The sequence below is a fragment of the Urocampus carinirostris genome, chromosome 13 (assembly GCF_059441175.1).
Source record: "Urocampus carinirostris isolate Australia breed hairy pipefish chromosome 13, RoL_Ucar_1.0, whole genome shotgun sequence".
Taxonomy (NCBI): Eukaryota; Metazoa; Chordata; class Actinopteri; order Syngnathiformes; family Syngnathidae; genus Urocampus; species Urocampus carinirostris.
The window spans coordinates 8,051,691-8,065,836 of NC_142361.1; the positions used below are offsets into that span (position 1 = coordinate 8,051,691).

Here is a 14,146-nt window from a genome sequence, read left to right on the forward strand (position 1 = left end):
CGTGGCTTGTAGCAGACGACGCAACGCAAACATTGCATGAATGAAGATAAGTAAATACAGGTACACACTGATGGCAGATGGAAAACAGTGATGTCATAGCTATGCAATGAATGTTATAAGTAGATTTATAATAAACTTAATTTTAAAGTTTTGTTCTGTTATATAGTCTGATCATCAATCCTTAATACCTTGAAACGATGGGTTGTTTTTTTAGATTAGTCATCATCTTGTGTTTCAAGTTGAGAAAAATTGGGCAGGCAACTTTATGGCTGGGCAGGCAACTTTTCAGAGTTGTCTGCCCTGGTGTCCGGTAACATTTTGTCACCAGTTTCAGACACTGATATGGGACATGGACACACAGTGAAATAAAATGCTCTAATGAATTAGCTTTTGTCTGGAGAGCAAATTTGGGTCTTTTGTCTCAAGATTATGGTGTGGTTATTTTATGCCTTGTGCTTTTATATCTCTTTGGGTCAAAAAGGTTCCCAATCCCTGCTGTTGCCTCTCGGCAAACAAAAGTGTCTGAGCGAGGCTAAATATGAATTAGGACAATGATGCCCTGTTTAAGATGTTATTAAAGAAAGGTGGCTGTTGTGTCTCAACCAAATCACACACCACAAATGAGGTTGTACTGTATCTTTTTATCATTTTTCTTCATGTGCACAAAATTGTCTCCCACGTCCTCCCACACACCGGGACTCAGAATGACGACAAGCGCTCGCGTCTGAGGAAAACGTACATGTTTGATAATCAAACTCGCTCCTCTCTTAAGAGTTTACAGAGACAAGTCATCATTGTTACATGCACGACATCAGAAGCGCTGCACGCACGTCAGTCATAACAGAGGCCAGTTGGACTTTGCAGGCAAAGATGATGAACTAATGCTAAATGATTCATGAATATTATTCTAGTGTTGGGATCACCCTTCTCTCGCTAACCTTAAAAGTGTCTTCAGAGGTAACATTTCACTAATTCAATCATAGTACATTTCACAGCTTATTGAGGTGATTCGGTTAACTGGCCTAGATATCCATACGTAACCTAGTGTTATTCATTTTTAGATTTAGAATTTTTCTATTCAGTGTACTCTTATCTTATTTGTGAGGTACAATTTTTTTGGCAGCTTGGAGAACCTCCGCGACTTCCACTTTGTTGCCGAACTCCTTTTCGCGGTGTTCCAGTAGGATCCCCTGTGAACCACAATAAGGAATTTAAGGAGTGTTTAATCCTGTACCATGAAAGGCAAGCATTTATTCAATGACATAGTAAGGCAAGTCTGATCAATTATACACTTTAGCCTCAGTAATCGTAAAGACATAGTTAATAGTTGATAAAAATCAAACGTAGTACAAACCCTTTGGCCTCTTACATCGTTGATAAGTTTATAGCAGGGGTCAGCAACGTTTTCGTTGCGACGTGCCACTTTCAAATTTCCTAGTAAATCAGTGTGCCACACCAAGATGAATGACTCGCACAACATTTTTTTAATATTTAACAGAGCTGTCATTTTACACCAGTCCAAATATACAACATGGAGAGATTTGAATCGTACAACTCAGTGTTTTTCAACCCTTTTTGAACCAAGGTACACTTTTATTCATAAAAAAAGATTGCGAGGCACACCGTCCGTCGAAAATGTTTGAAAATGACATTATGTCAAATATTTCACTGTACTACCTCGTAAGCAGATAATTACTGTATAAAAAGAAGAAAATAATACTTAATATAAAAAAGAATGATGTGCTTTAGGTTTTTATTTTTTACAGTACAATCTTAAACCGCTTTGTTAAACAAATTACGTTATTAAATGTACTGTGCTACCTCAAGAGCAGATAATTAGTACATAAAAAGTATATAAAAGTCTACTGCCACCTATTGATATGGATGACTATGACAGTTCCTCGTCTGAAGAGTGCAAAAATACTGAATACATTTTTGGAAAGATAAAACGCTCTCGGGGCATAATGCACAAAATGCACAGTCATTTTTCGCACAAAGCCCCAGTCATCTGTCCATACTGGCTGGAAAGAGCGCGATCTGTTCACTCAAGGAGCAGGTGTTATACCGAGAAATGCACCCCCGCCGAAATTTGCATCCCGTAGCGGGAGCGCGCACAGTCACTCCCCGCTACTATAACCACCTTTACCTCGTTTTATCTCACTTTTACATCACTTTTCAGGAATGTAATGGCGAACATATAACAAAAACCACTTTGTCTTGCATTTGCTGTGAATGTAATACAACTTAAACCATTCCGTCTTGTATTTGTTGTGAATGCAATCGAACGGTAATGCACACCATATATATAAATCACCTGAGCATGTAACGTTTTATTTTGCCTTTTTCTACTCAAATCGCTCGTATTGAAACTGTTATGCACTCTACCATAAAGCTTATTATGCTGAAATTAACTGTCAAATCATCAACAGATAAATGGTAGACGAACGTGTTTGATTTCTTGATTTCTCTCATCGTCAAACGAGACGCCATAGGCCATAGGTTGCTGACCCCTTGTTTATAGTGTAGTAACCGTCAAAATAATGGATTTTGATCTTGAGAGGAGAATATGGGAGAGAGCGAACACTTCCGATAAGAAACTCCAAGTTACGTGTTCTAAAAATCCTACCCTGGGCATTTGAAAAGAAAGAGAAATAAACTGCCTAGGTAACAAAAACAGTTCCACCCTAAAGGGTGTGGAAACCAATGTGATAGGCTAAGTCAAGTCAAATGTATTTGTATAGCCCTTAATCACAAAAATGTCTCAAAGGACTGCACAGGATTACAATGACACCATCGCCTGATCTCAAACCAACATGCGGGCAAGGAAAAACTCAAAACCTCAGCGTGAGGAAAAACGAAACCTTGAGAAGGGGCCTAAAATAAATTCTCAGATGTCTCTCCATACTCTAGTGTGTGTATATTTTGTACGCTACCTGTTCTCCTGCACCGATGACAAAGACGCCCCCCAGGATGTATCCCTCGCCCAACATGTTGCCATGGTATCCAGATCTCCAGGCCCTCATGAAGTTCTGCAGCACGCCAAAGCGCAAAAGTCCCATAGCGCCCATCCTTGCCCCATAGAAATGCTTCTGTAAGGTGGAGAGTGGTTGACATGAAGCTTCATATAAACACATGAATAGAACTTCTGTGTATTAACAGTGAATACACTTTGTGCAATATACATCATATCAAAATACATTTGGATATAAACGTTTTATACTGCATTTTTCGGATTCTACGGCACAACTAAAAAAAAAAACAACAATTTGGCCAGAAAATTTAAAGTCCGCCTTATATACTGCAACACGGCGAATACGATTGGAATTCCATACAGTAATTATAGGAATGCAGTACTGTACAAGGTTTTACGGAATATTACAGTATTTGAGCAATGATCCTGTAATGAATCGATAAATATTGCTGATCAAAATTGCAAGACCTTGTATGCAACGGGAATTGAACCCGAGTAGTGACGATGAGAGCTGACAATTTACCATTAGACCACCAGTGGTACAGACAATGTAGCTAACAGCATTAACGCTTATCTCTCTAGCACTCTATTTTTACTCACGGTGCCAGAAACACATTTACGTAGTGCATTCTGATAGCTTTAACAGTTTCTCCACTTCTTCACGAATGAATGTTAGAGAACGGAGAAAAAGTATTTCAACAAAATTCTTTACACCCTTTTTTACAAACGTATACATATCAAACTGTTTTTGACGCACAGGTGTCGAAGTGGAGAGACTGTTTAACCTGTCAGAATACACTTTGCAAATCAATGTTTATGGCACTGCGGGTAAAAATACTGTGATAATGGGATACGGTCAAGGTACCTTTTACTGTACTCTCAATTCCATGTGCCTGATTGTCTGGAGCGCCTTGAGTATATAGAAAAAAATGAACAAAAAAAGACTATTCTGGGAGTGCGCCTTTGTATTTAACCACGCTGCATACAAATGGCATAAGTCATTTTTGAGAATTATTTACTCCTCGGTTGCACTACAAAACACAGTCACCTCTAGTGGTGGCGCCCCTGTTCGGCTGCGGCTGCATCGGCTCGCAACAGTTTTTTACACGTCGGCCATAAGACCCATTTAACAAATGGAAGTGGCATCGAACCGCGAGATGACGAACTGCTGCGCTAAAATTCTGACGAAGACATGGTTAATCTTATCTATCCCGGCTGACGTTCAAAGTAACTGTGCGGGTCAGATGTATCGACATTTCGTTCTGTATACACGTGTATACGAATGACAAAAAAGTAAAGCTGAATCTGAATCTGGTCAAATATTAGTGTCCTTTAAAAATACCCACAAAGAAATTGAAGATATCAGTTATTGTGCCCCAGGGAAAAGTTAATTTGAAGTTTAGGTAGTTTTCTATATTTTATTTTGAAAGAATCAGACAGGAAACGATCTGACAATGGGGGCCGTAATGGTTCCGTATTTAAACGTCCTCGTTGACCCATGAAATCCTGTTTTGCCTTCGATCCTCATTGTCAGCAACTTTTCAAAAATATTATTTTGAAGATAGTTTTGATGTATTCAACTGAAATTGTTAAATGCGTCCTGGTTTTGTCAATGATTTGTGGAGTCAGACTCACTGTATTTTCATTTTGTTTAATCAGTTTTGGAATAATGTGGAGCTAATCAGTTTTGGAATAATGTGGAGCTAGGACGCTATTCTTGACTCAGCACTTTTTCTAAAGAGTAGTTAGGCTAAAGTCAAAATGGTGTATCTCCCCAACACACACACACACACACACACACACACACACACACACACACACACACACACACACACACACACACACACACACACACACACACACACACACACACACACACACACACACACACACACACACACACACACACACACACACACACACACACACACACACACACACACACACACACACACACACACACACACACACACACACACGGGGAGCAGACCATCATTTAACATACAATGATGAACTTATCACTCTTGAATATAACTTATGAATGGCAGTTTTAAGTGCTGAAAGGATGGCTGACCTTCTGGTCGATGTAAATATCCCCAGCAAAGTGCGGTCTGAAGTCCTGGATCTCTGTGCCCACCTGCTCCTTGACCAAAGCCACCAGAGGGACCCCAAGCTCTTCAAGCTGGGGCTTCAGAGAGGACAGCTCGGAAGCCTCCTGCAAGATAACAGATGCATCTGATTTCAATTCTAGGAGAATTTAACACAGGAAATGTGGTCGCACCTCTCTGCACAAAAATCATCCGGGCCGCCGTACAGCCATGATGACGGCGCCATTCTTTTCCCACAGATTCTTTGCTTTGATGACTCTGCCATCTACAGAATAATTTATCTCCGTTCGATTTTAATTTAAAAAAAAGATGAGTAAGAATGTAGGTGTTCTCTATTATACCATCAATGGTGGAGAGCAGGTCAGCGTCAGCGAGATATTCCATTGAGGCTTTGCCTACTTTGGGGAGAGTGAGACTAGAGTTGACCAGAAAGATCCCAGCGAGTGCGGCTCCAACGGCACCAAGACCCAGAGACCACACTCCCATCCCCAATGCGTCTGCCCCAAAAACAGACTCTAAATCTGCAGTGCAGACAAACAGAACAAAACCGGTTTTACAACAAACACATTAACATCAAATCAATTAAGACCTTTACTTCTTACAGAGTTTGAGTTTAGTGTTGAACTCATTGAACTCAAGTTGAGGAAGAAAGTGAAACGACGTTTATTAAGGACAGTCAATTACGCATAAAAAAATTCAAGGAGCATGCCAACATAAAACCACACTAGGCAACAAACTCATAATAAGCTAGAATTCCAACTTACTTGTCTTTTTTTTGTTTTATATACATTTAGGAATGCAGTAATCCATAGTTTATTGATGGGAATAGGTCCCAAAGTGAACCAGAAATTGTGTTTTTTTAACTGCAATAAGTTATTTTTTTACAATTATTACACAATTAAATCCTGTACTATACATTGAAACCAGACAAACCATTTTTACCGGCTCGAATATTTGTTTAACAAATAAAAGTGCTGGATAAATGGTTTTATTTACTTATTTTTACAAATAACTAATATACCATCAAATAATAATAAGCAGGGAGACTGTTTAGGTAATCAGAATGCAGAACACATTGCTCGATGCAAATCCGTCAAGTACCAAAACCAGAAAAAGTAAACCGCAATATATTGAAGAATTATGGTATCCTAAAAATGATTATTTCTAGAAGAGATCTTTTCGAAAAAAGTGGACAGAAAATATATGCAGTGGTATGTATGTATAAATCCTTAAAAGTTGTTATATTTATATAACGTACAGAATACTAAATAGATTTAACCCAGTTACCAAAGTAAACTCAAATACATGAAGATGACCTGTGTGAAAGGTATGAAGCTTGAAGGCATATTTTGCCCAAAGATGAAATATTTTCAACTCCAATTGTAAAAAATGTTAGGCTGTCCCAGTTTTATGAATGTTGCACCAAAGTTTATAAGTTTTAGTTGGCATTTGTACTTATCCAAAGTAAACAAAATGCTAGGATTGTAAAATAATTCTCGTGAAAAGAACCAAAAAGGATCGAGTGTGCGAATAAACTACAATTCACTTTAAGAATTTCAAATACCAAAAACAATGGCACAGTTTAAATGGATTCTTTCATAGGGGTGAACAGAAGAAGAAAGGTCAGATTGTTGCAATTGTACGGTAGTTCACACAATACCTCATACGTGACCTTTAATGTGCAAATATGAAAGACAAAGACTAATACTACAAGCAAATAGTTAAAAAGTCAAGTAAGCATTAAAAAGACAAACAAACCTAAAAGATGAAATCGAGTTCAATTTAAAAACCAAAGTTCTAACCCTGCTTTGCTCAGAGCAGTTTGGGCAGAAAAATGTGAGAAACCATGAACTGTTCCACCGGTTCCACAACAAGCACTGTCTTGGCTAGCGACACACGCAACTAAGGATTAATCAACGGCTGAATCCTTGCCTGGACCGCATTTCTCTCGTTGGGGACTGGCTTTGGATCTACTTCTATGAAAGTGAGAAACCGGGCTTCTTTCGAAGCAAGCCACAAACAGAGGAAACGCCTTGTGGCGGTAGAATGGAAGAATTTTCCTCAACGCCAGCATTGTTACTGTCAACACGTCGCAGCAAGTGCTGGAAAAAGAAATATAGAGGTTTTAGGCAAAACATGACATCCTCTGTGAATTTGCATGTCAAACTATTCTTATTTTGGGCAAACCCGATGACATTAAATTGAAAAGCACTAGATCTCCACCAAAGGTCTGGGAATTTGATGGATAACAGAATCGACATTTTGATTTATGTGACGGGGCTATTATTAAGTCCAAGATGCAGCAAAGACTCTCTCTCCCTTTCTTCTACTCCTACCCTCCGTTCACCTCACTACCCACCCCGCACCTTTTGATTGGATAAGGGAACAGGGGTAAAGCCACAGAAGCAGGAACAATAACAGAGCGGTACGACAGCTAAATTGTCCGTGACAGAAAAGCTCTTTTGGCATTAAGTAATAGCGTAAAAAGTGTAGTTAACTTAGTTTGGAAAGACCCATTCAGGTGGAGAATGATAGATTGGCATAACATAACATTAGTTTGTCAATTAAGGGTGTGTGTTCGTGATTCAGAGAGCATAATAAGCATGCAAGGTGAAAGTGACTAGTTGTTGCCAGAACATTCTGGCTCTAAAACAGGAGTGCCCACACTTTTCAATTTGCCAGCTCCGTTGATATTTCCAATCACTTTGGTTACAAGTTAAATTAAGTCATGACGGTTGTATTAATATTTGTATTCATTTTTGAAAAAAAAAATAAGAAAAATCTGAGCTAATTACGTTTTTGATTACCTTTATACAAGTTGCTGCTAAGCCCAATTTTATTTACGGTACTGTTAGTTTTTTGTTTAGGTGAAAGATTAGTCATGTTAGTTGTGTTGAAATTCTAATTTATTTACTAAAACATTTATTTACTAAAAATGTTTTAGAGAGCAATTCAAGTTTCATTTATATTTTTTAACAAATGTTATTGTTTATTTATTCATTATTAAAAATGTCTTACACTAAAAAAGCTTTTACAGCAAATTAATATCACTTCCAAATATCAGTTATCGGCCTTCTCTTAATACTATCAATCAGTATCGGCCCTGAAAAACCCATATCGGTCGATCCCTAAACAGCATACATCGATTATTAGTTTTTGGGGAAATACTGAATAACAATGTGTGCCTGTATCACAAAGCTAAAAATGTGTTGTATGATGTAAAACCTGTAGACACATTGGTTCAGCGTACGTCTGATATTGTGAAAGTATTCGATTCATCTGACAGTCACAGTGTCACATAAGCAAAGATGAAGCTGTATTAGTAAAAAATGCATTTCTTCTCAAAAAGAAACTACTTAAAAATCAATAGTAACTAAGTTATAACTTGACTTATGTTAGAAGTGAGTTGGAATTGACTGACCGATTTAAATTGATGGGATGTGGGATTAAGACAGACTATGCAGAAAATGAAAAGCCAACATGATTGTCAAATACATTTGGGCACATATAGTAATCAACAAAGCCCAGAAAATCATCGGCTGCTCTCTGCAAAGTCTGGACGATATTGTCGGCTTACGATTCCGCAACAAAACCAAAATCATTGGAAAGGACTCCCACAACCCCCACGTTGTTGACCGGTTACCCCCTGGAGGGCAAAACAGGTCCCTTCAAACAACGACTCATAGGCTCAGAGACAGTTCTAACACAGCCGAAAATTTTTATAATAAATAATGTAATACATAAATATATCAAAGTCTTATTTAGTAATTTTGTTGCTGCTGGATATTATTGTATTAATGTTACAATGCACTATTTATCATTATTATTTAATACTAGGCCATTCTCCAAGGAATCACCTTGTAATTATGTTTGCATATTTATACTGACATCCTTCTTATCTTATTTTTCTGTTTTAAATCTTTATCGCATGTTTCTCCTGGAGTGTCATGTCTAATCTTGTTGCTAACAATCTCCACTAGATTAATATTAATGACAAGACAGTATACATATAATGCCATATTTCAAAACGTAATCCCTAAAATGATTTAATTGTTTTTGCTTTATCTTAAGCAGAATTTACAATTGTGCTAAAATAATGGCTGCAAGAGCCTCAATGAAAACAACAAGAAAAACATTTAAATATACTAACTTGTCTCCATTGACTTCTGTAGACCTGCCCGTTCGAAGACCAATCACAAGATGTACCCAAAAAGTCGGAACGCCGCTTATTTAGAAAAGATAAGGCGTACTTGAACAAACGATAATGAATGTGTGCTCGCTAAAAACAACCAAAGAAGGGTAAAAAAAAGCATTCGCACATGCAACAGGGAAGAATTAAGGTTGTGTAATTGTGCCAACGGTTAGTTAGGCTTTGTGCACATAAGCCCTTTTTTTATGCACAATAAGAACTGGGAAAACGTCTTATTAGGCAAGCATGTAAAGTTATTTAGATGATTAATTCAATTAACAAAAAAACAACTCTGTACATCACAACTAAATGTTTCAATAATGAGGAGGTTTCAGCATAAATCTACAGAAACTGTAAGAAACTGCTGAATAAACCATGCCCTTTGGAAAGTAAAATAGGGAAAGGGGGAAGATAACTTTGCTGTTGATCTTGTTTTTAGAAGAAAAGCACTTGAGCAAACTATGTTATCAGTGGTACACCACTTAAGAGTATTTTAACCAGCACAAAGTAGTGATGGTGCATTTTGGCTTCATGCTGAAATTCAAATTACACACGAAGAGTCAGTGACAGGCAGTCATCATAGAAAGATAAAATTGAAAATGAATTAAGTTTTCTCATCTTACTTCACAATTTGGGGATTCACAGTATATTATGGATATCATTAATACAATATGTATCTATTATCAACCAAACATGCATTGATTTGCTAAATTGGGGAATTTTGGATAATTGCATAAACGTTCAGGCATCTAGCAGGATTGATACAGAGTTACAATGCCAGTTGCAATTAAGCATGTGCATTCAATGGATATCTTCTCCAGAAAAACAAAAGGTATTTGCTATTCTTGTTATGAAATCCCTTTTTTCGTCATTTTCACTCAGCGGCATTGGTGCATGCACCTAAAAGTAACAATGGACATTTATTTGTGGCGATTGGCAGTGCCATTTCGCATTTGACTTAACAAATTGGGGATTTTAATTAGTCAGAATCACTGAATCTTTACATTATATCATGAATACAGTACTATTAATAGTCAAGTTAAGTCAAGTCATGTTTATTTGTATAGCCCATAATCGCAAAGAGTCTCAAAGGGCTGCACAGGTCAAAGACTATTGCAAACTTTTATTACAGACTATTATGACACCATCCCCTCATCTAAAACCTACATGAGGACAAATAATACACATATTATCAACATAAAATATAGATTATTCATATGCTATAGAGTAGAAGTGTGTTTATGCAACGTGCAACGTAATACAACTAGTAAACAGAATTAGTGATAGTATTATCAATTTAATGGCAAGTCACCCATTCAGTATTGTTTTTTGTTGCATTGACATTTTCTTTTAATAATAAAGGATTATCTATTTATAAATGCTTGTTTTCAAAGAGGAGCAGGGCATAGATTTCATTTTGAAGTTAAAATAAAACATTTAATAAGAAAAACATAGAACAAGGTTTGTACAAATTCAAGCAATTTTTATTTGTACAGTACCATTAAAAGAAGAAATTCAGCGCTGATTAAATGAACATAAGCCCAAATTTTAAATTCAAATCTTAACACTAGCTCTTATCCTACAAATTTTCCCTACGGCGATGAATAAAGTATCGTAAATTCCAGACCATAGAGCACACCAGACTATAAGCCGCACCCACCACTTTAAGAGTGATCTGGCAATTTGTACTCATACAAGCCGCACTCATGTAAAGGCCGCAGGCACCTGCAGCAAAACTTGCGACACAGATAAATGTTGGACCACGATTTATATTTCACAATTACAACCACAGGGGTTTGGGGTTTTTAAGAGTTATTATTCTATCTTCGTTATTCATTATCCATTATCCAGTATCGGTCAGTTCATAATACGCTACAAAGCCTAGGAACTGGGCCAATTACTCTCAGCCAAAAGGCCAAGCTAAGGTCCTAGACCTAAAGCATTGCTGCAATCATCGCGAATGCACCATTTCCGGAAGTACTGCAATACCGGGCTGATGCGTGGAGTGGACAGAGCAAGCTCTTATTCAGTATACAAAATCAGAACCACAATTGGCATCACAACTAGCAAATGATACCCGTAATTAAGGTATGATGCAGACTTCTAAAGTCAGGGTCCCGTTGAAAGTAATCAAGGAAACAAAATGTATATTACCAAAGTTAAGGGTGGGAAAAATATATATCCACTATTGTTCGCTGCGACAACAGACAGATCTACCGGTAACTCAGCTTTACCACATTTCCCATCAGGCCGCGTTTTCTCCGCCCCTTATTTTTGATTCGTCCGTAGAACACACAACAGAATAATCTCTAAAATAAATACAAAAATATACAGTTGCAAATACATATTATACATGGTACACATATTTACAAAGAAAGACGGTACACCGAGAGAGTTTTCAAAGCTTTAACAATAATAATATAACTTTCATCCCAAACCGTGCGTTTGAAAGGTACCAACACGCTTGTAGGATCACGCTCGCAATGTATCAAACATAGCTGTGAAAAGGAGGCACCCCATAATTGTGAAATTCACTGTAATTCGTCTTGAAATTCCTTCTTACAGCAATTACCATCAAGGGCATCTTCCTCAGCATTCGGAATGTACCTTGACTTAACAGAAGATACATGCTATGTTATAGAACATACAGTCTTACTTGGTGCATATATTCAGTTGGTTTTTATTATACATCTCGAAATCCTGCGCCGCTGGTGGCTCGGGCATTAGAAAAATTCCATAAATTAGCCGCTTCACTATATAAGCCGCAGGGCTGAACATTTGGGAAAAAGGTAGCGGCTTATAGTACGGAATTTACGGTATCTATCTATCCTATTTTGGAACCGTTCATTCAGTTTAAAAAAGAAAGTTCACTACAGCCCCTTTTTATCCTTCAAAAACGTGCAATAACAACCATACACAGGTTAGGATATCTGGATCATACTAATATTTTATTCATGCAGTCCAAATTAAAATTGGATGATTTAATAAAATTTTTCACTTCACAACTGTTATTTAAGGTCAACAGAAACATGGTGCACACTCCTCCAGTACGGCGACAATTGTTATTATTGCGATTATTATATCATAACTGTTATTATAAATATCATGTCTATTTTTATTGTTGTTATCATCATTGGTGCCGCAGTGGCGTTTGGTAACTAGGCGCATTATGACGTTGAGGGATATGTACTACGAAGATTAGTGTATAAAATATGTGATTATTGCATTTAGGGTATCCAAAAACGTAGAAGCTAACAACAGTAGCAAAAATGAAAGCGCTTGAATGGAACAAACCAGCTGGCTCCCTTTCGTGTGGCATTCGAGACGCTTAAATATATCAACAATTCCTTCATTCTTAGTTTCAATTAAGTCAAAATTGAAACCTTAAAAGGTGCGTTGCTAGTTAAGAAGAAAACAATTTGGCAGTGATATAAACATTCAAGTCGACTCACCTGAAAGTGACAGGGTTAATAAGAACAAGAGCTTATTCTTCTTCGTCGAGTATAAAGGTGGTTGGCATCCATTACTTTGGCAAATTAGCGCCCTCCATCTACGGATATTTTGTTTTTGCTCCACTCATACAAACGGACACACACCCCTATTCTACAAACCTACTCCATACCTATCAACTTGTACGTTTTTGCCGTACAAAGTACGTTTATTATGCATTTTAAGACATGTACGGAAAAACGCAAATTTGTCAATTATGGGAACCATCCGGTATACACCGACTATCACGAAACGGCAAATCAATCAAGTTGAGTAAATTTGAAATACATGTGGTCTTAAAAAACATCGTTTTTTATGTCGTAGTTGTGTCGTGAAAGGAAGTCCGTCTCTTATTAGATAACTGGCTTTTTTTTGGCTCAGCTCATTAAAGAAGTATAGAGAAGTTAAGAAAAAAAAGAAAGTATCAAAGGAGAAAATGAAAAAAGACAGGTTTGTCGTTATCCCTTGAATCAGTATATTACCAACAATAATTTAATGCAGAAAATGAATTAATAATTTGAATAAGAAAATGTATTATTCTACTTAATTATATTTGCAAGTATTTTTTCCTTCTACTGTGAACGTCCAAGTTACTTCATTTTTGAACTTTTTTATAATAATCCTTATTTATGTCAAGCAACTCAGTATCTCACAACAAAATGTTAATCAACAATATATATATGATATAATGAAACACATGTACAATATAACATGTTAAACTACATAAATAAACACATTTAAAAAAAAATATGGTGTAATATTTTTTTTGTATTTTGTAAGGGAAAATACGACAGTTTGTAAGGGCATGGAGCCGTGGAGGTTGACAGGTATGGTTTTACCAAATAAGTCTCCCATAGTTTACCACGCCAATTCTAAGCAAATTACAAAATACGCGTTTTCTATGAAAACTATTTAAAAAAAAAAAAAAGTTAAGAAATCCTCATTTTTGTCTTGACATTGTTGATCATTCCTATGTTATTTATGGTGCCTTTAGCTGTACATTTGCAGTAACAGCAGGTTTGTTGTGCATTTTTAGTCTTATCTGTGTAATGCCTGTCTGCAAAGGTGTTTGATGTAATATATAAATGTATCTAGATGTAATTGAATGGAATGAAAAACGGATGTGACTTCCTTTATGTAAAATAACTCGGGATTTTTTATTAAATGTAGAATTGTCCTTAGGCAAGACACTGAACCTCTAATGCCCCTGATAGCCAGTTAGGCACCTTGGATTGGATCGATACTAATTTCCTGGCATTGACAATTCTCCTATAATTCACTCAAAGTGTCACTTCTCTATGTAGATAGCACACCAAGCAACCTCTACCACACTCTCAGTTTATGCCTGAGTGAGTGACTCACAGGCAAACTTTTAGCACTTATCCCAAC

The 14,146-nt window shown here is 37.0% G+C and overlaps 1 protein-coding gene across 3 annotated transcripts; it reads right to left on the bottom strand.

Annotated features, from left to right (window-relative positions):
- Positions 1-621: 621 nt before the first annotated feature.
- On the bottom strand, positions 622-12,874 carry LOC148353646 (peroxiredoxin-like 2A). 3 transcript variants are annotated; one of them, XM_088351973.1, is made up of 6 exons: positions 12,721-12,874; positions 5,421-5,600; positions 5,253-5,344; positions 5,046-5,186; positions 2,934-3,089; positions 622-1,190 (listed from the first exon to the last, which is right to left on the bottom strand). In XM_088351973.1, the coding sequence occupies exons 2-6, from the start codon at positions 5,563-5,565 to the stop codon at positions 1,095-1,097; spliced, it is 630 nt and encodes a 209-aa protein (XP_088208099.1). In that variant the 5' UTR covers positions 5,566-5,600; positions 12,721-12,874; the 3' UTR covers positions 622-1,094. The 3 variants fall into 3 exon arrangements, with proteins under 3 accessions (XP_088208099.1, XP_088208098.1, XP_088208097.1); XM_088351972.1 differs by lacking the exon at positions 12,721-12,874 and adding an exon at positions 9,230-9,251; XM_088351971.1 differs by lacking the exon at positions 12,721-12,874 and adding an exon at positions 7,012-7,181.
- Positions 12,875-14,146: the final 1,272 nt, after the last annotated feature.